A 27,286-nucleotide genomic window follows, 5' to 3' on the forward strand; every position below is an offset into this window, starting at 1 on the left:
CCCTCCCAGACTTTGTGTGGAAGTGTCCCTGAGCAAGACACTTAACCCCCTAACTGCTCCCCGGACACTGGCTGTATTAATAGCAGCCGCTGCTCCTGATAGTTAGTTAAAATGCAAGAAGACCAATCTCGTGTGTGTGTGTGCAAAATGCACTGTGACAAATACCCCAACAGCAATTTTCACAGGTTCAAAAAGACAATAACCAACACAAAAAAAAACATGATTTTCAAAATTACCCATGCATCTTTCTAGTCTAGCCAAGTGGCCTTTTTAACCACCACTCTTTACTTCTTTTTTTTAATAATTATCCTTTCAATAATTGTCATTAAATCTCCTTTTAAAATGCTCTTCACTCCATTTCCATTTAAAAGCTGAATGTCAGGTCGCATTTCTGCATTATGTAAAATAAATTGAAGATAAAATGAAGCGCTGGGGTTTATATGTTTGATCCCACGCCATTTATCCTCGCCTCACTCTCTGCCTTCGTGCTTTATGCTATAATGACAGACGTCACAGGCGGAAGATATATCAGGACAAGGGACAAAGGAATAAGTGAACGCTGTGGAGACGCTTGGGTTGTTTCCGACGAGATAGCCAGAGCTACAGTATAGAATAGAGGCTGGCTGGATAGCGGCAGTCTGTTGAATGTTAAAGTGATTTGATGTTTGGGTGCTTCAAAACAGGCTTCTATGCCTCTTACTCACGCTCGAGTGCTTCCAGGACCTGGTGGTACAGTGCCTTTCTACGTACTTGCTCAGGGGAGAGGAAGGCCAATCGCTCGCTGAAATTCAGACACATAAAGTGGTACAGTATATGCATGAACACTCTGTGACACATCGTGCGCCAAGCTTTATTCCCTCTACCTGCGGATTAGACCAGTGTCAGTTACCTTATGTGTGGACTATGTGGTCGACACACGCTGACACTTTGCACCTTAACCCATTAAAAAATGTCTTCTAAATCCTAACAGTTTTCTGAGAAACCTATGTTTCTATATCAGTGGTGCTCAAACCTTTTCATGTCAAGGACCCCCAAAATGTTATGTATTTGGCCGCCGACCCCCCATCTCAAAATGTTTTGTTCCAGGGACCCCCCCCAGAAGCAAAGATTTTAGTTAAAAATGTTCGCTTTAAAAAATATATCTATTCAAAGACTTGCACAACTTTTCAAGATTTTACAAAAATAGCAGATCTATAAGCTCATAGCGCGGCACAGAGCTTGTAGCCCTGCTATTTGAGCTTATGAGCTTATAGCCCTGCTATTTTTGAATAGCCAAAGTATAAAATAATGGTTAAAGTGGTTCAAATCTAAATTGACACAGATGCGTTCCCGGTTTTAATGGGTTAATCCCATGTACAACGCACTGTTTTTTGTTTTGTTTTTATCGCACCATAACTAATTACGTCCATATCATATCATGTACAGAATATACTGCTATATATCTGCTGCTACTGTATGCTAGCAGCAGATATATAGCAGCAGCATTATAAATCTCTCTTCGCCCTTCTTCTTCTTCTTCCCTTTCTCTTATGGAAATAACAAAAAACGATGGAGAATGCACAATAAAACACATTTCACCCACTGTTTTACACCTGTAAACCTGTGACGTGACAATAAAGTAGATTCTGATTCTGACCTCTGCTCCAGGTGCCATGTCGCACAATTACTCCTGGATATTAAACGGCATATATCGTACATGGACTCTCCCTCTCTCTTCCTTTTAGCTTACTCTCTCTCTCTTCTCTCTCTATTGCTCTCTCTCTCTCTCTCTCTCTCTCTCTCTCTCTCTCTCTCTCTCTCTCTCTCTTGAAGTGCACAGCACAAAGAGAAGCCACTTCACAAGACAGACATTTTGCGTGACAGGGTTTTTGTGACACTATGGAAGTGAGAATGATTAACGTTTTGTTAATTATCCTCGACTCATTCATTATCTTTGCATTTTTTAATCAATCCAGCCTTTTTGTCCTCTCGTTAGCTCTATAGCCTCTCAGCGCTAATACACCTTGTCTCTATTTTCTCTGTTTTTTTTTCCACCGTTCATCTCCCGCCTCTCCCTCGCCACCTGTTTTTACCTTTAATTACCCTTCACCGTTTTACCATTTATCTCCCTGGCTCAGAAGCGGAGGTGAGTCTGAGGCGGCAGGCCAGGACCCAGGGTTGAATCTGGGGCCCGGAATTGGCGTTGTGCCCCATTGTCGAGCACCTGTGCCAGGGTGGAGGGCTGGAGGGATGCCCCCATGGTCTAGACCAGGCTCCAGCTTTCATTAAACGCCCCCCCTTCCCTTCCCTTCCCTCCTCGCCCCCCTGCCCCCGGGGCATGCTGGCGCAAGGTCCTTGTAAAGGCACACATGGATGTGCACCGGTCCTGTTTGTGCACACGCAACAATGACTACACAATGCATTGCCAATTAAGCATACAGGCTCACACGACGCGCACGTGCACGCACGCACACACACGCACGCAAATAAACAGTGCGAGAGAGAGAGAGAGAGAGAGAGAGAGAGAGGCTCATCATCTCACTAGCTTGGTTGACCTCTTGGCATGCAGTCTGTTTCTTTAGAACAGTGGGTTCCTCTGGGTTTCTTGACGGTGTTCCAAATGGACTCTTACTTCCAGGTCTGTAACTCTGCGAATGTACAAATGGAACCAAATGGACCCTTACGGGTCCATTTGGTTCCATTTGTACATTCGCAGAGTTATGGGGGTCCTTGAAATGAAAACGTTTGAGAAACCACTGTGGACTCAGGCCTCAAAGCACTGCGTATGTGTTTGTACGCATATATATACACAGTATGAAGTTATGAGCCTTTTTTTTTGCGTGCGCACGCGCAGGAGGGTGCGTGCACATCGTGCGCGCACCCGCACTGGCTGTCTTATTGACCCGTCCACGTGGGACACCGTGCAGACTGCAGAGGCCTCTGAAGTTCCTCCCCTATGACTTTGTGAATTAGAGGAAACTGCTCGGATCAGAGCTGCAATCGAGCGCTTCGCACTCAACTGCTAAGCTTATACGCTACAGTACGGAGCGCAGTGCACAGTGTGTTACACAAGGCCCTGGCACTTCTTCCAGCATGCTTCCTATGGGGCGAGCCATTTAGAAGTGGTTCTGTGCGTGTGTCTTCTAAATCCTAACGGTTTTCTGAAAAACCTATGTTTCTATATCAGTGGTTTTCAATCTTTTTCATGTCAAGGACCCCCAAAATGATATGAATTTGGCCGCGGACCCCCATCTCAAAATATTTTGTTCCAGGGACCCCCCAGAAGCAAAGATTTGAGTTAAGGTTTGCTTTAAAAGAATATATATTCAAAGATTTGCACACATTTTCGCGACTTTTTGAATAGCCAAAGTGTAAAATAATGCTTTTTAGCTCAAATCTAAAAATGACACAGATGCGTTCCAGGTCTGAATGGGTTAACACTTCCTATGGGGCGAGCCATTTAGAAGAGGGTCTGTGCGTGTGCGTGTGCGTGTGCGTGTGCGTGTGTGTGTGTGTGTCTGTCTGTGTGATTCCAGAGATAATCTTGCGAACCGCTGCACCGATCAGTGCCAAATTCTTTGCAAACTGTCAGTAAGCCAAAGAAGTTCACATGTGTTTTATATATTTTATATGTCACATATGTTTTATATTTTTTATACATACAGTATGTCACATATCGTTGCTGTCGGGTGAATATCTTGTAAGTCCAAAACCAATCCTTTTTTTAATGATGTTTAAAATGATTTAAAATAGTGAAATTAGCCGATCTACAGGCTCATGCGATACGCTGTGAGCTTGTAAATCTGCTATTTTCACTACTTTTGCGACACTCTTGTACGATGAAGAAGGGCGTTAATTAACGAAAAGACATGCAAAGTTGAAATATGGAGATACAAGGTTTCTGACCTACAGCAGTGATATGTTTTATATTTTTTGAGATATTAAACTTTCATTTGACAATGGAAGCCAACGGGGCTTTGTTGTGGATGTAGGAGACCCTCGGTGTGGTCCCAGCAGTACTGGGCGGTGTGTGACAAGTCAGTTGAAGAAATCCTTTGTTGTAAAGCGGCGGGCCCGGGTGAACAAGATGACACAAAGGCAGTGATGGAAAGTAACTAAATACATTTACTCAAGTACTGTACTTATGTACACTTTTCAGGAATTGAAGGAATCCAATTTTCTGTACTTTTACTTCTACTCCACTACATCTCAGAGGCAAATGTTGTACTTTTACTCCACTACAATTATTTGAAAACGCAGTTACTAGTTACTTTGTAGATTTTGATTATTATTTCAAAACATACATTAACCATTTCAGCCCTTTATATATTCTGGCTATTTTCAAAATGTTTTATACGTTTTGAAAACTTGAACTTGGACATTCTGCATAATGAGTACTTTTACTGTTGTATTCCAAGTATATTTTGCTACCAATACTTTTGTACTTTTACTCAAGGACATTTTGAATTCTGGACTTGTAACAGAGTATTTCTAGTAGCAGCATTGATAATTTTACTTGAGTATAACATTTGAGTACTTTTCCCACCACTGCACATAGGCAGTATCATTTGACAAGTTCACACAGTTTATGGGATACATATAGTGTTGGACACAAGACGTGACCAGAAGATATGAGACATAGAAAGAACAGAACGTAATGGGATAAGAATAAGGATGACCTTACTGTAACAGATGCATCTGGTATCATAATGAACATGATGTATTAGGACAACAACAAGATGTATCTTGTATCAAGTATATAGGCGTCATTAGATGGCCATGGACTATTCATAACAGGCTATGATGGGACTGAAACCTTGCTCAAATATGTCATAGTCCCAGATCCACATGAAACCACATCGTTCCCATGTGGATCTGGAGATACACATGTTTAATAGAGGCAAATAACTTCATATTAGGAAGCACTATGATGTCATCACCGTGGAGTCTGAGAACCACATGGAAGCCACTCCGTTATTAGACCCCGCCCTGTCTTTATAGGATTTGATATGATATATGATTTATTTATTTGATGTGGACATCACAAATACATTGGACGAACCAGATGTTTTGCTTACAGTGTAGTAAGCGCTTTTTTGTGCTAATTGTGTGTCCTAAGTGCTAATTTGTGCTAATTTTGCTAATTTTCAACACCTGTCTAGTGCTAATTTTCAACACCTGTCCACAGGAAGCTCCTCTAATGTACAGTAGCTCCAATCTAAAACCCAATCAGGTACAAGGCACAATACAGGGTACAATACAGGTACAATGTACTAATAATTATCATTTATCAAAATAAAACCCAACATTACTGAAAACAGAAAAGACATAATCATTCAGATAACCAATCTGTAGCTATACATGTGAGCACCGTTGATTTGATTTCAACCATAATTGGAGTCCTCTGTTAAACACATTACCATCCGTCTCTAGTTTTAGAACCGTAGGCAAAGAGTTCCAAATGGTTGCCCCCTTAACTGAGAAGGCAGACTGTCCCAATGTGTTCGATCTTGTGGGAACAATACAGTCACCATTAGTTAATGCTCGTGTAATTGCTCTACCAGAGCTCTGACGACTATCAACCAGTCCAGAAAACAGAGGTGAGACGTGATTATGTAAACATTTAAAAAACAATCTGATGTACAAAAAAACATAACATTTTCAAAAGTAAACAGGTTGTGTTTTCTTAATATTCCACAGTGGTGCCATCTCATCGACTTATGATCCATGCTTTTGATAGCCTGTTTGTATATCGATGCTATTGGTTTTAAGACAGTTTGAGAGGATTGTGACCATGATGTGATGCAGTATGACAAGTGTGAAAAGAATCATAGCATGCATGTGCAGCTGTGCAGTTTTACACCATAAGTCCCTTCTAATACGACAAAAACAGTTTCAGTTTTTTAGAGGCACTTTATCTGCCTTTTCCACTTCCACATACACTGTAGCAGTGCTACAGACTCATGGGAGTGTAAAAACGGCCCTCCGAGCGTCTGTCAGTATTCAATTAACACTTAGGATTTTGCTGTGGGTGGAGGTGTGATAAGAATTGTGGAAGAGAGAGAGAGAGAGAGAGAGAGAGAGAGAGAGAGAGAGAGGGAGGGAGAGAGGGAGGGAGAGAGTAGGATTTATAAAATGTATCATACCTTACATAAAGCATACATTTCACAGCCACCCACAAAGACAGCAGACCATTAGTGCTCACCACGGTGGTGACTGCCACGTGTGTGTGTGTGTGTGTGTGTGTGTGTGTGTGTGTGTGTGTGTGTGTGTGTGTGTGTGTGTGTGTGTGTGTGTGTGTGTGTGTGTGTGTGTGTGTGTGTGTGTGTGTGTGTGTGTGTGTGTGTGTGTGTGTGTGTGGGGAGTCTTACAGAGCTGAACTCACCAGGACATTGGTGATTATGTGTCTTCCTCCTACTCTTTACTTTCTCCGACCGTCTCCAATTCCCCGCCTCCTCCTTTCCATCCTCCTCCCTCTATCCCATCGAATGAGGTCATATCTAGAATCGTTGTGTGTGTGTGTGTGTGTGTGTGTGTGTGTGCGTGCGTGTGTCTCTGTGCTTCTTTTTGCGTGTGTGTGTGTACGTGTGCTGCCATCCTCAAGCAGTCACCACGGTTACAGGAGATGCCCCGCGGCACCCTGGGAGTCCAACTGTCACCCTTGCTCAGCGCGGTAATTAGGCCCACACACACACACACACGTACGTAGACATGTATTGTGTGCGCGCGCACGTGCACACGCGCGCGCGCACACACACATGCATGCACGTCCAGATAAGATCCGCAGAGTAAGAGAAGACAGATACTGGCATGCGGCCACACCTACAGTGCTCTAACAGCCTTCTTTTTTGTAATATACTTATACTTGTATACTTCGTCGTGCGATGGTTTCACTCGCCGAAAGTAGACAATCTACAAGCTCACGTGTCGCTTATATGCAACCTGTTGTGAGCTTGTAGATCTGCTATTCAGCATTACTTGGTATATTGAACTTTGTCCACCTTGCAGTGGCTATTTTTATTATTATTATATAATATATTTTTGTACGTTTCGGTCCCAAGACTGAGTGAAAGTCATCAGCTTGCAAAAGGAACAGTACTCAAGTAAATATACTTAGTTTGTGTCCACCACCAGGCCCTTTGTGATCAAATCTTATTGCTCTGCGTTAGTATTGGCGCATGCAAAAACACAGGCGTAGACACACGTCTGTGTGTGTCCGCGTGGCCTGAGTTTCCAGCCATGACAGGCAGATGTTTGCTCCTCCGATGTGTCCTCAGTATCTCTCCACCTGTCTACGTCACGGCCGCTTCACCCTATGTTCCTCTGTCACTGTCACCATGCTAACCTTTAGTTATCACTGCTTCACCAAGCACATAATAAGCCATAGTGCTGCTCCGGATCGGTCTAGACACCACACACACACGCGTGTGCAGGCACACACGCGTGTGCAGGCACACACACGTGCACTAACCCTCGGCTCACCCAGCTACGTGTTGAATTGTGCCTGAGCAAGACGCTAAACCCTCTTAACCCATTAAGACCTGAAGCCGATTCTACAAATGTCTTCTAAATCCCAACAGTATTCTGAAAAACGTATGTTTATCAGTGGTGCTCAAACTTTTTCATGTCAAGGACCCCCAAAATGACATGTATTTGGCCGCCGGCCCCCATCTCAAAATATGTTCTTCCAGGGACCCCCCAGAAGCAAAGATTTGAGTTACAAATGTTCGCTTTAAAAATATATATATTCAAAGGTTTGCACAAGTTCTCACTAATTTTGAATAGTCAAAGAAAAAAATGACACAGATTGCGTTCCAGCCAGGTCTTAAAGGGTTAAACCCTCTATACTTAGTGAGACGGACACGAGTTGGCTCTGTGCTTGGTCCGCGCAGGTCTACAAGAACATGACACGTTGTGTGAGTATGTAGATCTTGCTATTTCTGGCAAAATCTTCTACCAGAATATGGGCACAAGGGTGTGCAAGTGGTTATAACCACCATGCTGTATACTTCCGCAGACACATACTCCCACTCCAGCTCAAAGCGAACAAACGTTAACACAAAGAGACGCGCGGACAAACAAACACGGCACTTCAGTACATCAGGGCGGAGCCTGACAACATCCTCCGAGAAACAGTTGTTGTCTTACTGGAGGCGGCGGCGGGGGGGGGGGGGGGGGAGGGTCACCTTGAGGAGTAGGGGACAGGAGCGGCCCGTGCGCTCATCGCGCGGCCTTTTGCCAAGAAACGCGAGTGACAGCCTTGAGACTATCTTGAATGTCACTCACACTGTAAAAGAAATCCTTCGAGTGTCAATTGAACACTTGAGAGAGTGCAGAATGGAACCCAAAGGGTCTGTTATACCCTTTGGGTTCCGTTTGCACTCCCTCAGAGTTACAAACGGTTAGATTAAGAGTGAGGATTTTTTACTGTGAATCTTCTAGGAGTGTGGGACTGGAGCTTGTCCTATAGCTAGCTTGTTGTCAGGAGTGACAGTTGATGCGGGAGAGTGCTAGTCTCTGTGTGTGTGTGTGTGCCTGTGTGTGTGTGTGTGTGCCTGCGCGTGTGTGTGTGTGTGTGTGTGTGTGTGTGCGCTCGCGCGCGTGCATGCGTGTGTGTGTGTGTACGAGTGCGTGGGTGCGTACATGCACACGAAAACACGCACGTACACACAGGTGGCGCATACACAACGCCACCAGAGGAATGTTGCTAGGTGGAATCAAGAGGAAAGTGCTGGCAGTGTGTCCTGAAATCGGGTGATGTGGAAGTTACCATGGTTACCGGTGGAAGAGGAGAGGAGAGATTTCAGAGCTTAAAAACTGTACATATTATGCCCACTGGGGAGGTATAGGGCTTTGTGCGTGCATGCATGCGTGCGTGTGTGCGTGCGTGCGTGCGTGCGTGCGTGCGTGTGTGCGTGCACGCGTGCACGCGTCCGTGCGTGCGTGTTTGCATGCGTGCACGCACACAAAAATGTGTGCGTGCATCCGTGCGTGTGTTTGTGTGTACACCATATAGTGTGTGTCTGTGTGTTATCTGTGTTTAGGTCTATCGCCAAGCACTTTTTCCTTTGGAGCCTGTTTTGCATTAAATGGGGCCTCTTTAAATCTTGCGTTAACATGTGTATCTCATCCAGATTTTATCTAGATTTTATTTATCCACATTTCATTTTTTACTTGACACGAGAACCGTGCCGGCTGTATTCGCACTGAAGTGTGATTGCTCTTTCTCTGGCAAATGCAATTATGTGTTGATATCCTGACAACTATCCCCCCTCCGTCAATGCAACAAAAAAAAAATCTTCTGAAATGTTCTTTTTTAGTGGAGTTTCACAGGCACTAGACAGGCTGCGGCGGTGTAGACACGTTCTCCTCAACTTCAAAACGTGTCTTGGGCAATTACAACAGCTGCTCCTCTGTACTTCCAATGCTATTCATGGAAAATTAGCTGGCAAACGCGTTGATCATCTCCGAGTTAGACTCTAACGTCACGTACTTATCTGCTCTCGCAGGAGCTGCTAAAAAAACCCTGCTAATGCCAAATATGTGACAGCAGAGTCTAGTTATGTGGGCAGTTACTTCCAATGAGATAAGTTTACGTTGGAAAGACTGCATTACACCATCTCAATGCATCCGCGGCGCAGGTAAAGGAAGCTATTATCTGCTTATGCTCGCCTAAATACCTTAGGAAATAAATTGCATATCGTTGCTGTCGGGCAGAAATCTTGTTTATCCATATATAAACTTTTTTTCAACAAGTTTTTTGGGTAAATGAATGCCCTACTTCGGCATCCTACAGTTTCACACAAAAGCAGCAAAAATAGTCGAACTAGACGCGTTGCAGTGTGACGCGTTGTTGTGAGCCTGTAGGCTATTTTTTTTAACGTTTTTTAAATTAAAGGGAAAGTAGTTAACCCATTAAGGCCTGAGGTTCCGATTCTACAAAATGTCTTCTAAATCCTAACAGTTTTTTGAAAAAACGTATGTTGCTAGTATGTCAGTGGTTCTCAAACTTTTTCATGTCAAGGACCCCCAAAATTATATGTATTTGGCCGCGGACCCTCATCTCAAAATATGTTGTTCCAGGGACCCCCCAGAAGCAAAGAATAGAGTTAAAAACGTTCGCTTTAAACAATATATATTCAAAGATTTGCACACATTTTCAAGATTTTTCAAAAATAGCAGATCTACAAGCTCATAGCGTGGCACTCGGTGCCGCGCTATGAGCTTGTATATCTGTTATTTTTGAATAGCCAAAGTGTAAAATAATGTCTTTTACCTCAAATCAAAAAGTAATGGGTTAAAAGTTTGTTTTTGACGTTGCTATGACAATAAAGAGTAGAGGGACACCGTGCTGTCCCTGAGCCAGGTATTAATAATGTAACACGTTTCCAAGCTGTTGGCTGGTCCGTCCCAATGGAGGGAACAGCATTATTTTACCGGTGACTTGTCTGACAGGCTGATCGAGAGGTGACATGATCTCATCCAGAGACCACAGAACAGCACACACACTTTGTTTGTGTGTGTGTGTGTGTGTGTGTGTGTGTGTGTGTGTGTGTGCGTGTGCGTGTGCGGTGTGTGTGTGAAAGAGATATTATATAGAGAGAGGGGGAGAGAGAGAGAGAGAGAGAGAGAGAGAGAGAGAGAGAGAGAGAGCTATGGTCCCTTCTGATGCAGAGGTGGTGCTGACAGAGGATGACATCTAGGATGTATCCACTTGTTTGCTACCCGAGGGTCTTTCTCTCAAATGCAGTAACACCCTCCACCCCACCCCCCTCCTCCCCACACACACACACCACACACGCGCGCGCGATTGCACGCACGCACGCACGCACGCACGCACGCACACACACACACACACACACACACACACACACACACACACACACACACACACACACACACACACACACACACACACAGACACACACACACACACACACACACACACACACACACACACACACACACACACACACAGACACACACACACACACACACACACACACACACACACACACACACACACACACACACACACACACACACACACCCGTCTTCTCTCTCTCACTCTGTTCCTCTGTTGGTCTAAATCCCTACATCTGACTTCAATTACTGATTACATCCAAGAACCTACTGTTCTCTGCTTTTCATTCCCTTTTATTTCTACCATCCCTCTCATTCCTCCATCTCTCTATCTATCCATCCCTCTCATTCCTCCATCTCTCATCCCTCCATCTCCTCTCATTCCTCCATCTCTCATCCCTCCATCTCCTCATCCCTCCATCTCTCATTCCTCTATCAAACATCCCTCCATCTCCATTCCTCCATCTCCATTCCTCCATCTCCATTCCTCCATACCTCCATCTCTCTCCATTCCTCATCCCTCCATCTCCCGTCCCTCCATCTCTTCATCCCTCCATCTCTCCATCCCTCCATCTCTCCATCCCTCCATCTCTCCATCCCTCCATCTCCATACCTCCATCTCCATTCCTCCATACCTCCATCTCTCTCCATTCCTCATCCCTCCATCTCCACACAGCAGTGTGTATAACCACATCAGGGAGCTAATAAAGCAGAAACTAGGCCAGCAGAAATGGAACCTCATATGGTGTGTGTGTGTGTGTGTGTGTGTGTGTGTGTGTGTGTGTGTGTGTGTGTGTGTGTGTGTGTGTGTGTGTGTGTGTGTGTGTGTGTGTGTGTGTGTGTGTGTGTGTGTGTGTGTGTGTTCATCTCATAGTAACATACTGTAACTATCCCTTGTCTACCTAATATATCTAGTTATGTTGATTATTAATTATTTAGACATCATTGTCCCCATTTTTTGTGATGCTTTAGTTGTATTTGTCCCAGATATTAGATTCTAGTTGTATTCATTATGTGTTGACATGATGCTGATGATGAGTACTAATATAAGGTTTAGTTCACTGTGTATCGTTTGTAGCCGTCTTTTTGTATTTGATGATTTTAATAAAGACATCACAGAAATGTGATCTCCAGGTTGGTATCATTGTATGGCTGTTTATTACTCTGAATCAATTACAATTGATTTAAATGTTTTACACATTACACATTTATTTTTATATTAACATTATATTATCATTCGCAACGCGTTGTGAGTTTGTAGATCTGCTATTTTCAAACATTTTAGTACTTTTACTTTTGGTACTTTAAGTGCATTTTTATGCCAATACTTTTGTACTTTTACTCAAGTGCATTTTGGATTCTGGACTTTTACTTGTAACAGAGTATTTCTATATTGCAGTATCGATACTTTTACTTAAATAAAACATTTGAGTACTTTTTCCACTTGAACAATGTGATATTGAACAATGATCACAGACAGACAATGGTACAGAAGGCTTCTTTAAGTATAGACTTCAACAACGCTATGCCTCCTCTGTACCCTCCCACCTGGATCCTAATGGCCTCCATTCTCTGCTGAATCTATGAAGCAGAGTTTGTGCTCAAACTAAGTTTTGTGTAATTAGCTCACCATTATGTTCAGTGATTCTGTGTCAATAGAGTACATTACCCATGCAACATTTAAAATTTGACTAATGACTTTTGCCAGTGGAATGAGCCCTTAGCCCATAATTATTTTTCGATAATTAATGTCTGAAATCTAGTCTTTTAAGCCCGGAAAGTTACCCAGCAGTCTGTGTAAACAAACTGTGACTTTGTGGACCCAGAGCACATATGGCATGCTGAAACTTCACAGTATCTACATAGAGAACTGTTGAAGCGCCCAAGAGTGGATGATCCCCCCATGTGCTGTGCTGAGGGTCCACACAATTTTCAATACTTTCACTTTGCTACAATTATTTGAAAACTTTAGTTACTAGTTACTTTGCAGATATAAATTATTACATTATAAAACATACATTAACCACTTCAGCCCTATTTTATACATAGGCTATTTGAAATTAGCCGATATACAAATTTGAAAAAGCCGATCTACAAGCTCACAACGCGACGCGCTGTGAGCTTGTAGATCTGCTATTTTCAAACATTTTAGTACTTTTACTTTTGGTACTTTAAGTATAGTTTGATGCCAATACTTATGTACTTTTAATCAAGTAACATTTTGAACACAGGCCTTCTACTTGTAACAGCAGAGTATTTTTTATATTATGGTATTGCTACTTTGACTTAAGTAAAATGTCCAAGTACTTCTTCCACCACTGCTAGTTAGGTGCAGTAATGAACATTAGAAAATTGCAAACGCTTAACCACTTAAACCCTTATACTACGTTGACCGAGGCCCCACAGGGGTCTATACTCGGCCCCTCCTTTTTTCCCTCTACACCAAATCTCTTCGCTGAAAATAGCTGCGACTCTCAAGATCAAGCAATCTTTGCATTATGACATATACCCAGAATAGGGAAGCTGGGGTTCATGTGGTTAAATCCTGACTACTTCCTTGAACCCTCAGTAGCATGGCTAGAAAAATAACTCAGGAAACAGGGTTCAGTGTAAAATATTAATAACATATTTAGTCATTAGGATGGTCAAAATAGTACAGCACATAACCAGGACTGAAACGCCAGCCATAGGACCTCTATAGGAACAGGATGATGGATACTCAACCATAGATGTAAAATTCAGTCAGACAAATCCTGGATTGAAATAAATATATTTATTGAGCATGAATATATTAATGGAGCATAAATATCTATAAACACATTTTGGCATCCGAGGCTCTGTCTCAATTCGTTCATTCCCTGTAAAGCATGACAATATGATAATAAATAAATGATCTACCAAATACATATTACAGGGAATGAAATAGCAAGACCCCCCTAAGGCAATTGTATAGAAACTGAGCCCAGAGGTTCTTGCTGGGGTCTAGTGGAGCACAAACAAACTTCATAGAGCAAAGCACAAAGCAGCAGCATAGCAGAGCAGCAAGATGGCAGAGCAGCTGAAACAATAATGAGCAGTAAGTAGGGAGGTTTAACCCTTTAAGACCCGGGAACGCATCTGTGTCATTTTAGATTTATTTGGCTATTTTAAAAATAGCAGATCTACAAGCTCGTAGCGCGGCACCGAGTGCCGTGCTACAAGCTTGTAGATCTGCTATTTTAGAAAAATCGTGAAAATGTGCTCGTAGCGTCGCACTCGGTGCTGCGCTATGAGCTTGTGTATCTGCTATTTTTAGCCAAGGAAATCTTAAAATGACAGATACGGATTGATCAGGAGTTGGCGTTGACTCTTGAGTTGTCAGCCTGGCTGTAACCTGCTCCATTTATGTAGTAAAGCATAGCAATTTGTACCACACAAGCCATAAATTCAACCCTCAAGACTGCGGGTGACATGCATGATGGCTCACTGTCTCTTTGCCACGCATAGAGACTAGACCAGTGACACACAAATGATTTGCTTAGGAATGTGAAAAAAAAAAAAAAAAACTCCATGAATACAAGGCTTCATGGGGTGTGTAATTGATAGAAAATAAGTATTTTTTGGGGTGAACTGCTCCTTTAATCATTTCATTATAGGTCAAAAACAAAAAAGTGAGAATAACTGATCTACGAGCGGGCCTCAGTACCACTCGTTGTGAGGTTTCAGATCGGCTGTTTTCACGCGAAGCTGTTGTGCGATGAAGTATGGTGGTTAACACCCGCTCCATGAGGTCCTACCCCTGATGGGCTGTTATGTCCTTATGTTCACAAGTAGGAGGAGATAGACGACAGAGAGAGAGAGAGAGAGAGAGAGCACCCACTGCAGCATCTCTCACAGTAGTCTCTCTGCCATGCCGTGTCTCTGCTTTTTGGCTGAATAAAATATCCAGATTATAGAGCCTGACCGATGCCAGAATTTTGGGTCCGATTTTGGAGAGTCCTAGAGACCACCGATCACCCATGTTTTGACTGATATAAAATCAATTATAATCAATTTGGAAAACCTAGATTTGATCAAAGTTTGAAAAAATATAGAACATTAAAAAATGGTCTATCTACAGTACAAGCTCTCTTTTTGTTGTTTTACACGTCCGCCTATAATGACATGCCCATAAAAGGGCATGTCATTATGGCATGTCATCAACTGCAGGTTGAAAGTGGTTAAATATCAGGACATATCGGCTGCATAATCACTGCTACCAATGTCGTCAAAAAAGTCAAATAATGACCGTTATATCAGCTTGACTGATATATCGGTCTGGCTGTAATCCATATTATGTCTGTGTGTGTGTGTGTGTGTGTGTGTGTGTGTGTGTGTGTGTGTGTGTGTGTGTGTGTGTGTGTGTGTGTGTGTGTGTGTGTGTGTGTGTGTGTGTGTGTGTGTGTGTGTGTGTGTGTGTGTGTGTGTGTGTGTGTGTGTGTGTGTGTGTGTGCGTGTGCGTGTGCGTTAGTGCCTCTTGCATGGCGCACAGAAGAAAGCCAGCAGGCGAGGGGGGTATCCAGGCCACTGCCTGCTTTTGATGTAGTCATGCTAATTAAAATCCCAGTGTTTCTTCCAACACACAAGGAAAATGTCTCTGCAAAACAATGGAGACGCTTCGCTGTTTGTGAATAAGCAATGGTTTGTGTAGGTGCATACAGTACGTGTGTGTGTGTGTGTGTGTGTGTGTGTGTGTGTCTGTGTGTCTGTGTGTGTGTGTGTGTGTGTGTGTCTGTGTGTGTGTGTGTGTGTGTGTGTGTGTGTGTGTGTGTGTGCAATGCACGCATGTTGTGTTTGCGCGGTGATTCACCACGGGTCATCAGTAAGCGAACAGTATGTGGATTGTGAATTCTTGCTGTGCTTTTTATCTTTAGTTATGCTGTGCAGTTGAGATAGAGGGACAGCAGAGGAGAGAGAGTGAGACGGAGGGAAAACACTGCGAGAGAGAGAGAGAGAGAGAGAGAGAGAGAGAGAGAGAGAGAGAGAGAGAGCTGGGGAAAGAAAGGAAGCGATAGAGAATGGAGGGGGGTAATAAGGTGGAGAGCGAGTCTTTTTTGGATGTGACTCAGACTACTGGTTCAGACAGAGCAGAGTGACGCAAGCAGCAGAGCCTGTGTGCGGAGGATGAAGGGACGACGGATGGAGGGATGGAGAGAGGATGGAGCTGACACCCCGAGGGAGGAGGGGGGGTGGGGGACGACGACGACGACGACTAGATATTAGCCGGGAGAGACAGGAAGAAGATGTGGAGCGAGACAGACATAGGAGACAAAGTGAGAAAGTCAGAGGAACACGGACACAGAGGGATTTGAGAAATAGTGACTTAACCCATTGAGACCTGAAGCCGATTCTACACGTCTCCTAAATCTCAACAGTTTTCTGAAAAACGTATGTTTCTATATCAGTGGTGCTCAATCTTTTTCATGTCAAGGACCCCCAAAATTATATGTATTTGGCCGCGGACCCCCATCAAAATATTTTGTTCCAGGGACCCCCAGAAGCAAAGATTTGAGTTAAAAATGTTTGCTTTAAAAAAAAATATATATATATTCAAAGATTTGCACACATTTTCACGATTTAAAAAAAATAGCAGATCTACAAGCTCATAGCGCGGCACTCGGTGCCGCGCTATGAGCTTGTAGATCTGCTATTTTTGAATAGCCCAAAGTGTAAAATAAGGCTTTTTAGCTCAAATCTAAAAATGACACAGTTCCAGGTCTTAATGGGTTAGAGAGAGTAAAAAAAGGGGGGGGGGAGGTAGAGACGAAAGCAATAAGAAGCCCCACCACCACCTATACTATCTGGGTCTGGCTCCGGAAGCTACAGCTAAGTGGGTTAAAGACAGATAAACAGACGGCACAGGAATGGAGAAAAAAAAAGAGAGAAACAGAAAAAGAAAAGGACGGTATACTGTAGGCGGGATGAGGGAGACTAGAGGAGTGACGAAGAAGAGGAATCATTTCCTTGGCGAGAAGATGGAAACAAAGGGCGAGGGAGAAATTGGTTTATTATCTATGGTTTAGAGCAAGTGGAGAGAGGGGTTTGGTGGAGACAGACAGACAGACAGGAACAGACACAGATAGAAGGAGTGATTGCAGAGAGAGAGAGACATGGGGAGGTATCAACTTGTATTTCTCTGTACCGTCTATTTAAACACTTAACCCATTAAGACCGGGAACGCATCTCTGTGTCATTTTTAGATTTCTTTGGCTATTCAAAAATAGCAGATATGCAAGCTCATAGCGCGGCACTCGGTGCCAGCTTGTAGATCTGCTATTTTTAAAACGTCGTGAAAATGTGTGCAAATATCGGAATATGTATTTTTTAAGCAAACATTTGTAAAATATTTAGTTCCAGGGACCTCCAGAAGCAAATATTTGAGTTTAAAAAATAAATAAAAAAATAGCGGATCTACAAGCTCATAGCGCGGCACTCGGTGCCGCGCTATGAGCTTGTTTATCTGCTATTTTTGAATAGCCAAAGAAATCTTAAAATGACACACAGATGCGTTCCCGGTCTTAAAGGGTTAAACCATGTACAGTCGACCGGAGTTACCCCCGGGGCTCTATACTAGGCCCCCTCCTGTTTTCGCATCGCTCTACCCTAAATATCGAAGTTCGCGATGGTCTTGTATATCTGCTATATGTTTGCCTTAATGTTCACCCCACAGTAAGGACGCTATATAGGGTTCATGTGGTTTAAAGCATGAGTCAACGAACCCCCAGTGTCGTCGTGTGACTCAACACAAAGGTTGCATGAGTCATACCTTTTTGCCGTGACGAAGTCAAAATATTTTGGTATTTCTCTGCCAGCTGATTATATGGCAGCAGTCTTTTTCTGAGAACAAGAGACACATTCTGACGTGAGTTGAAACCCGAAACAGGCTTTATCATCCCCCGCGTGAACCCGGTGGTGCGATGATGACATCATCACTAGTGGTGTATCCGGGCATAACCGCGAGGTCATTAATGGGGGTTTTTGTGCTCTGATACACCTCTGCTGGCCAGCCAGTCATGTCCGTTTGATGGGTGTCACGAGTGAAGTTGTGGCGCTGTGTCAGTTTGTGTCGTCGTCGTCCCCCCCGCCACCACCAGCCCCCCAGTCCCTGTCTTGCACTGATGACAGGTGACCGATGATGGAGGCATTGGGGCAAGAAATTAAAAAGCACAGAAGCGAGAAAAGGGAAGGGGAAGGGTATAAAGAGGGAAAGAAAGAGAGAAAAACTTGCTGGTATTATCATTAGAATATGACACATTATTATCACATACATGACAGACATCAGCATATGACATCAGCATAATGGAGGTGCTAGGCCTCTGAAGCCCTGGTTCAGATCAAAGACGAGTGATGGGACAAAATGTTTTAACCTATTAAGACCTGGAACGCATCTGTGTCACTTTTTCGTTTGAGCTAAAAAAAAAGCATTATTTTACACTTTGGCTATTCAAAAATAGCAGATATACAAGCTCATAGCGCGGCACCGAGTGCCGCGCTATGAGCTTGTAGATCTGCTATTTTAGAAAAATCGTGAAAATGTGTGCAAATCTTTGAATATATATATCCTACTATAATTCTAGTAACCTCTGTCTGTAGTGGTGACTGTCTGTAGTGGTGAAGCTACCCGCTTCTCCTCCCGGTTCTCCTCAGTGGCTGGAGCAATTGCTCTGATTTTGCACACAGCCATTGACCATTACCTTAGCTGAACTGAACTTAGCTGTGAAGCCCGTTTTTGCATTTAATCAAATCTCAGCTTCTTATTAGCGTTTATGTGTGAAAGAATGTCGCCTCCCGGGTTGCCAGATCATGTGCGCTTATCCCCCCACGGATGCGTCGACCGGGTATGGTCTAGTATTTTTAAAGCGAACATTTGTAACTCAAATCTTTGCTTCTGGGGGTCCATGGAACAACATATTTTAAGATGGGGGTCAGCGGCCAAATACATATCATTTTGGGAGTCCTTGACATGAAAAAGTTTGAGAACCACTGATGTAGAAACATACGTTTTTTTCAGAATACTGCTGGGATTTAGAAGACATTCGTAGAAATCGGCTTCAGGTCTTGAATGGGTTAAGCCCGACTGATGCTTGGTCGTACGACTGGCGCGTAAATTAATTATTAGACCTTTGAAGAGAAAAATTGCAACAGTTCTGAATGACCCTTTAGCCTCTCGTAATGTAAAGACCAAACGTGAACGGAAACTGAGCGGAAACTGAACCGGTGACGTCCGGTTTGACGGAGACCAATTACTGTACGCGATAGCGGGGCGTGGATGTCCATGATCTGCCATCAGCTCTGTATATGTGTCATAAGAGAACACCAAGAGTGAAAATTGAATTAGCACTCATGCATATTTCATAATGCAAATTATTGAATGTTCCTGTAAGAAAAAGAGGGGACTTGAGGGGTTTGGCAGACTCATTAAAAAAATCTCTTATTTGAGAATCTTGATGTTTTTAACCCATTGATACCTGGAACGCATCTGTGTCACTTTTAGATATCTTTAGGCTATTCAAAAATAGCAGATCTACAAGCTCATAGCGCGGCACCGAGTGCCGCGCTACGAGCTTGTAGATCTGCTATTTTTGAAAAATATTGAAAAAAAATGTTTCAGATTTTTTTTCAACAAACTGTTAGGATTTAGATTTTTTTAAAGAATCGCCTCAGGTCTTAAAGGGTTAATGTAAATGTCGGCTGTCTGACAGGTACAGAGGGAGCCGGGGATGGAGATATGAGTAGTAGGAGTAATTGAGAGGAAATATCGAGAGGAAGAGGAGAAATCGCTCACCGGCCTCCCTAGAATTAAGCCTTTTCTCCTGGTGTTACTTATCTTTAGTGTAATTCTACTACAGTATATCGTCACTGTCGGGAGGAATCCTCATATGTCTAAAACGGTTTAGGCTGCTTTTTCTTTTTTTGGTAAATGGAAAAAATAAAGTGTGTTGCAATGGATCCTATATGTAGTTATTATTTAGTCGCAAGCTCTTGTTAATACCTTTCATGGCGTTAAAGATGTATATAACCCCATATAGACTCACTTAAAATACATTTTAAACCTATCTTCATATAATTGGTCCTCACTAATGCTCATGATAATATGGTACCATTTTTGTCTGCTTGGTCTGTGTCTCTTAGGAGGGCTGTGGACAGTTCAGAAACCTGCTTACCGGTGACATCATCGATGGGGAATCCAAGCTAATAGAAACTGCAGGCTTTCTATTCCTGGACGTTAGCATGCTATAATGAAAGCCATTGTTCTCGTGTTACAAATAAAAAATAAATAAAAAAACATAACGATGATGTCACTGGTGGGCGGGATTCTGAACTGTCCACAGCCCTCCTCTGAGGCACAGACCGAGTAGACAAAAATGTTACCATATTATCATGAGCAGGACCACTTATATGAAGATTGGTGAAGTTGACTTTCACTTGAAAGCATTTAAAAAAAAGGCCATGCTATTTTTGCTACGTTTGTGCGACACTCCTGTATGACGAAGTAGGGCATTAACTTTACATAAAAACGTAAAACGTTGTAATATGGAGATACAAGGTTTCTGCCCGACATCGACTGTATCCTTTATTCAGTCTAGTTGAATAATTAATTTCAGTCGGGAAAACGGTGCTTTTGTGTGGGGGCAGTGGATAATGTTATTACACCTATCTATCATGAGAGCGCCAGGCCTCCTACAATACCTTATAATTATCAGCTTTGTTTATGAGGAATGGGGGGTGGCAAGTTTAATCACACGTACTTGTACATGCACATCACGTATGCCTTTTCACATACACACGCACGCACGCACGCACGCACGCACGCACGCACGCACGCACGCACGCACGCACACACACACACGCACACACAAAGCCTACACATTGTGTGGCCTGCCATAACCCGTGTTAATGACAAAGAGAGGTACTTACTTTGTGTATGTCAGAGGAGAGAGGTCCTCTGATAATTGGAATTAATTACCTGGAGTCTGGAGGGCGCACCAGGCCTAAAGCTGCAGGTTATTGTTCTCCATGCTGTACACACACACACACACGCACACACACACACACACATGCACACACACACACACACACACACACACACACACACACACACACACACACACACACACACACACACACACACACACACACACACACACACACACACACACACACACACACACACACACACACACGCAAACACACTCACACACATAAGTCCTCTTAAGTATTACTATACTTGTAAGGACAATACATTTTTTGGACACCAATGTTATGAATGAAATTCTTACCATTTTGTAAAAAAAAAATGTGACAAGTGCATGCACACACATGCCTAGCCAGGCAGTGTCATTATTGTCACTGCTATCACACGGTGGCCATGTTTTTACGTGTATGAGGGATTCCATTAGAGCTTTGTTCTCTTCAGGTGCAACAATGTGTGTGGACAGATATGTCACATTGTGTATTGTTCTCAGTGTGAAGGTCCTCTGTGCCCCAGTCTCTGTTTGTGTGTGACATCAAAGTGGTGACACTTGTTTAACATTATCGTCCCTGTTTGTCTGTGACATCAAAGTGGTGACACTTGTTTAACATTATCGTCCCTGTTTGTGTGTGACATCAAAGTGGTGACACTTGTTTAACATTATCGTCGCTGTCGACATGTCAAACATGTTTCATCTTTTTACATTTAAAATATAAATAAACGGTGTTGTGCAAAAATAGTCGATCTACAACCTCACAACCCGCCACGATGCAACATTTTATGAGGCTGTAGATCTCTGCTATTTGGTCTATTTTTGTAAAAGATATTGGAAGATTTTTGGCCTATAATCACATGCCCAAAATAGGGATGCCAGGTTGAAAGTAGTTAAGTCTGTCTGTGTGGGTTTTACATGGAAAGGATTAACAAGAGCTTGTGACTAAATACTGACTACACTGGAACACTTGTTTTATTAACGGTTTTGGACATGCAAGGTTTCTGCCTAACTGCGACTATATCGTTGCTTTCGGGCAGAAACCTCTTATCTGCATATGCAACAAAAGCATCAAGCAGATACACAAGCTCGAAACGCAGCTCGAAACGCAGTGCGAAACGCAGTGCGAAACGCAGCGCGAAACGCAGCGCGAAACGCAGCGCGAAGCGGCGCGTTTTGAGCTTATCGATCAGCTACTTTTGCTATTTTTTTTTTTGAATCCCGAAAAGTAACAGTTTTGGACATATGAGGTTTCCACCCTACAGAGCCGATATGCACCAACCCCCCTGCCCTCTCTCTCTCTCTCTCTCTCTGCAGATGCAACAATCGTACCCAGTGCGCGGTGGTGGCCGGACCTGACGTGTTCCCTGACCCCTGCCCTGGCACGTACAAGTACCTGGAGGTCCAGTACGAGTGTGTTCCATACAGTAAGTCATGCTTGATTTATTTTTTATTTTAGTGTATACCTTTTGCTTTCCTCTCCACTCTTTCGAGCGTTGTATTGGGGGGTCAGTCCCTGTGACATACAACTAGCATCATGTCCAGGCGGTGTACAGTACATACATCAAGCTGCCTCACGCTACAGAAACAGGACATAGACTCGGGCCACATGTCTCGGCAAGGCTTACTACTTATGTTTACTGTTGTTGAATACTAATTACATGACATATTGTAAATGTTGCTGAGATTTTCACGAATGCCTGTGAATCCTTGAAATAACCCCCATTATATACAGCAGTGGTTTTCAACCTTTTTCATGCCAAGGACCCCTAAATTGATATACATTTGGCCGCGGACCACCATTTGAAAATGTTTTGTGCCAGGGACCGCCAGAAGCAAAGATATCAGTTCATTTTTGCTTTTAAAAAATATTGATATTCAAAGTTATGCACACTTTTTCAAAAATAGCAGATCTACAAGCTCATAGCGCGGCACTCGGTGCCGCGCTATGAGCTTGTATATCTGCTATTTTTGAATACCCAAAACGAAGTGGTTAAAATGATTGTGACGCCATGTTAACTCATTTTGCTGGGGACCCCCTGGTACCCTCCCAAGGACCACTGGTGGTCCCCAGACCACTGGTTGAAAACCACTGATATACAGTATTACAATATTTATGATCCAGTTTTAACATTAAAGTATGACATCTACTGTTTTATCAGAGACAACATGGAGTTGCCAACATGTAATGTGAGAATCATTACATGTTCCTGTGGAAAGTTAGCAGCGAGACAGCAAGGCGCTCTGTCTGTCTGTGTGAGGGAGAGAGGAAGGACATGAAGGAAGGATAGGCTCAAATGATGACAGATGGCTGTGTGACCTTTAACCGCATGGACCCTAGTGTCCCTGCACTGGGAATGTCATACTCGGTGGGGGACAAAAGCACTCACACAATCTGTGTGAGCACAGCTTTTTCCAAACGGCTATTTTCAGCTAAGATATTTGGTGTAGAGGGATAAAAGGATGGGAGCAAATATTTCCCTGGGGTACCCCTGTCATTAACGTATTTAGGGGTTTAAGTGGTTAACCTAGTGATAAGAGACAGGGGGGTTTTCTCTCTCTACAGTTCAAGTATGTAGGCTTTAAGTGGTTAACATAGTGATAAAAGACAGGGGGTTTCTCTCTGCGTTTCTCAACGCATACTAGATGCCACAAGCAATTAGTGTGGGGAGTTTGATGGTTACAAACACATTTATTTGATTATATGTTGGTTCTCACCCAGTATGTTAGGTCTGTCAATATGATGTTACCAGCAGACCTACCACAAGTGATGTCGTCGTTGTTGTTGTTGTTCTTTTTCTTCAATATGCTTTGTAATCGGATGACATATAAATTAACTTGAACTAGAAACTTGGAGTCACAATCGGAAACTCTGGTTCTCAGGGGTCTTCAACAGGGGGTCCGGGACCCTTAGGGGGTCCTCAGAGTTACTACAAGGGGTCCGCCAAATCTTTGTGTGATAGGATTTTTTTTTCCCTTAACCACTTGAACCCTAGCATCCCTTTTCTGAGAAGAACTTTAGCCAAAAATAGCAGATCTACAAGCTCACAACGCCTCGCGCTGCGAGGCGTTGTGAGCTTGTAGATCGGCTATTTTTGGTAAAGAGGTATAGGTGTAGAGGGAAAAAAGAGCAGACCTAGTAAACAACTAAAAAAAGTAATCTGAAACACAATTTTATACAATATAGAGGGGGTCCCTACTTCATCTCTCACTCAGCTAGGGGGTCCTTGGGCTGAAAACGTTGAAGACCCCTGTTCTAGATACAGTACACAGTAAAACAAAAAGGTGTACAAATGGAACCAAATGGACCATCTGTACACTCTCAGAGTAAACAGTGAGAGTATGTGCTCAGTGCTGTGTATATGGGATACATGTCAGGGTTTGTCTGTTGGTGCAGTGACAGCTTCACATCAATCAATTCAGCACTAACCGACAAGGTACATGGACATCATATTAGTGCAACGCATATAGCAGAACACATAATATGTGTTCTGCTGCATGCGTTGCACTAATATGATTCTGAATATTATTCAGAACATACATTCACATTGATTGAACTAATAGGCAGCAAATATAAGGCCCATTAACTATAATAGCGCATATTGCCTTATATTATTGTGTTCACCTGGTGGCCAATGCAAAAAATAAGTTACTAAGCAGGTAGCATTTAAGTTGTTGTTGAATTAATCACTGCATTTACCTGACCTTAACGTACTGTAAATGCTGCTCTCTCTCTGTTTACCTATTGTAAAAATAAACTCTGAAAACACTATTTGGTGTCAGTAGGAAACAATACACACATCCTGTTGCATTAAGTGCCTTCTGAATCATTGGGTTTCTCAAATGAAATGAAGACGATGCAAAAATCTTTAGCAAAGCTTTTCAACTCATCTGTGTGTCTAGATTTGGACAATACGTTTTTTGTATGCAGTCCGTCCACCCGCCCGTCCGTCCCAATAGACCTATTTAGAACACAATATATATCTCTGGAACACCTTGAGGGATTTCCATGACATTTTGCACAAATGTCCACTTAACTGATTACAAGTAGATGGTCAAAGGTCAAGGTTAATGTGACCTCTCATTAAATTCCTTCAAAGTCTTCATTCACTACATAATACTACATGATTCTGTATATGCAACTGCATGGCTGGCGGAGGCCTACAGCCGCAATATATCTAGTTTAACCTATTGAGACCTGGAACGCATGTGTCATTTTTTGATTTGAGCGAAAAAGCATTATTTTACACTTTGGGTTCAAAAATAGCAGATATACAAGCTCATAGCGCGGCACCGAGTGCCGCGCTATGAGCTTGTAGATCTGCTATTTTTGAAAAATTTTGAAAATGTGTGCAAATCTTTGAATATATATTCTTTTAAAGCAAACATTTTGAACTCAAATCTTTGCTTCTGGGGGTCCCTGGAACAAAATATTTTGAGATGGGGGTCGGCAGCCAAATACATATAATCTTGGGGGTCCTTGACATGAAAATGATTGAGCACCACTGATATAGAAAGATACGTTTTTCAGAATACTGTTGGGATTTAGAAGACATTTGTAGAATCGGCTTCAGGTCTTAATGGCTTAATTCATTTAAGACACAATTTCATTTCGAACAGAATCTCTATTGTACCTGGTTGACTGGAACTACAGTATCACCTTGTGTTCTGAAAGTGTTTTTCGGGCCAGTTTTCAGGTGAGGAATCCCATATAAATCCCATGTAGAAATGGGTGTCAGTAACTCTGGGTGTGAACACAATGCAGAGAGTGGAGGCTTTGGCAGCGCGGTTCACACAGACAGCCAAGGTGATCTCCTGCACCGAGGCATTCAATTATGTCCGGCTAAACGGCTCCTGCCCGCCATCTAGGATGACCAGCAGATTAAATAATAGGACTATCAGAGACCTCTCTGGGAGCAAATGGAAAAAACAACCTGATACCTGCTTAATGCCCCGGCAAGCACACACACACATGCACACGCACGTGCGTGCGCCCACACAGGCGCGTGCGCGTGTGCGTCACGTGTTCTCTCCATGCATTCCGCAAGAGAATGCGTAACACATGGCCGTGCACATTTCTCCATCTTTATCTTTGATTTCAAATGCAAACTGTAAGCAAGGACGCCTACTTGAAGTGTTTCATGGTTCCGCCAATATGGCTTAATAACAACAGGGGGCACAGGAGGAAAGAGTTCCATGTTGATCTGATAACAGATGGGTTGGTCTGGATGAAGTTTCCTCCTCAAAAGCTGGCAGCGCCTGAAACCAAAGCCATTACAGCGCTCCTCTAACAGAGGGAGAGGGGGCGAGGGAGAGAGACAGAGACAGAGACAGAGACAGAGACAGAGAGAGAGGGAGACGGAGAGGGAGAGGGAGAGGGAGAGAGAGAGAGTGAGAGTGAGAGACAGAGACAGGGAGAGAGAGAGCATTTTGACAGTAGATTTGTAGTTGCCGTCTAGTGACTAAAGTGTTCTGACTGGATCATGTAGCATTGTGATATGCTCACTGGCCACTAGGGGTGCATTTAGCCATGAGAAATACATGTTATATAGAGCAATGATTTCAAGAACCTCCAGTTTCATATGTGTTAGTCCATGGACCCCCATTTGATATGTTGTTTTTTTAAACTACGGGACCCCAATCTACACTGTACATTGTGTTAATTTAACTCTGAGAGTGTACAAAATGGGTCAGGTATAGTGCATTTTGTCCACGCTCACAGTTACAGACCTGTAAGGGTCCATTTGGTTCTTATCTATCCATCATTTAACTGGGGGAGGCCCTTGAAGCCCCTTCAACCCCACATTGACAACCAGTGGTACAGAGCTTAAACAACTCCTGATGCTTCTTGGCTCTATGCCACACTTTCTTTTACCGTCGGAGAAGTCTTTTTTTCCCCCTTTCTTATACGCTTCACAGGCCCCCTATCTTTTACCAAACATTTATGATATGAACATTTTCTCTGTCGACACAATTCAATCTAAAAAAATACACACAGAAAGTTATCCTTGTGTTTTGATCTCTATAGCTGTAAGAGATAGGGCCGCCTGCCAAATCAATGTCTTTTGTGAATGATTAAAAGAGACGGCATTGGTAATCACTGAAATGCCTTGAAAAACATTTCCTTGAATCGAGAGGGATCGATAAGTAAGAGCGCCTTTGTGAAAAAAGTCTGCCATCACAGAACTCTGCTTTTCCTTCTCCATTGTGCTTTGGAAATGCAGGTTTGGACATAAAAAAATAAATAAAAAATAATAATGATAAAATACACCTTGAAGCGCTTTGGCACCAGAGCCCCATACTGTAGCTGCTGCAGAATGTGTGTGTACTGTTATAGCACAGCAGCAATATCTCAGGCATGCTGTCCAAACAGATGACCACACCGGACCTCGCTTTTTTTTGGAATAAAAAGGTCAAATTTAATACATTTGAAAAGGGAAGTTGAGTTTGTCTCCAGAGTA

At 43.0% G+C, this 27,286-nt stretch overlaps 1 protein-coding gene across 1 annotated transcript in view; it reads left to right on the forward strand.

The window, feature by feature from the left end:
* Nucleotides 1-27,286, forward strand: part of LOC311054481 (adhesion G protein-coupled receptor L3-like) — a 113,255-nt gene that overhangs the window by 61,194 nt on the left and 24,775 nt on the right. The window contains exon 5 of the mRNA XM_084070486.1: nt 22,143-22,252. Within this exon, the coding sequence (XP_083926612.1) occupies nt 22,143-22,252 (110 nt within the window). The remainder of the gene's footprint in view (nt 1-22,142; nt 22,253-27,286) is intronic.

The sequence above is a fragment of the Gymnoscopelus microlampas genome, assembly GCF_963454915.1.
Source record: "Gymnoscopelus microlampas genome assembly, chromosome: 2".
In the NCBI taxonomy this organism is placed as follows: Eukaryota; Metazoa; Chordata; class Actinopteri; order Myctophiformes; family Myctophidae; genus Gymnoscopelus; species Gymnoscopelus microlampas.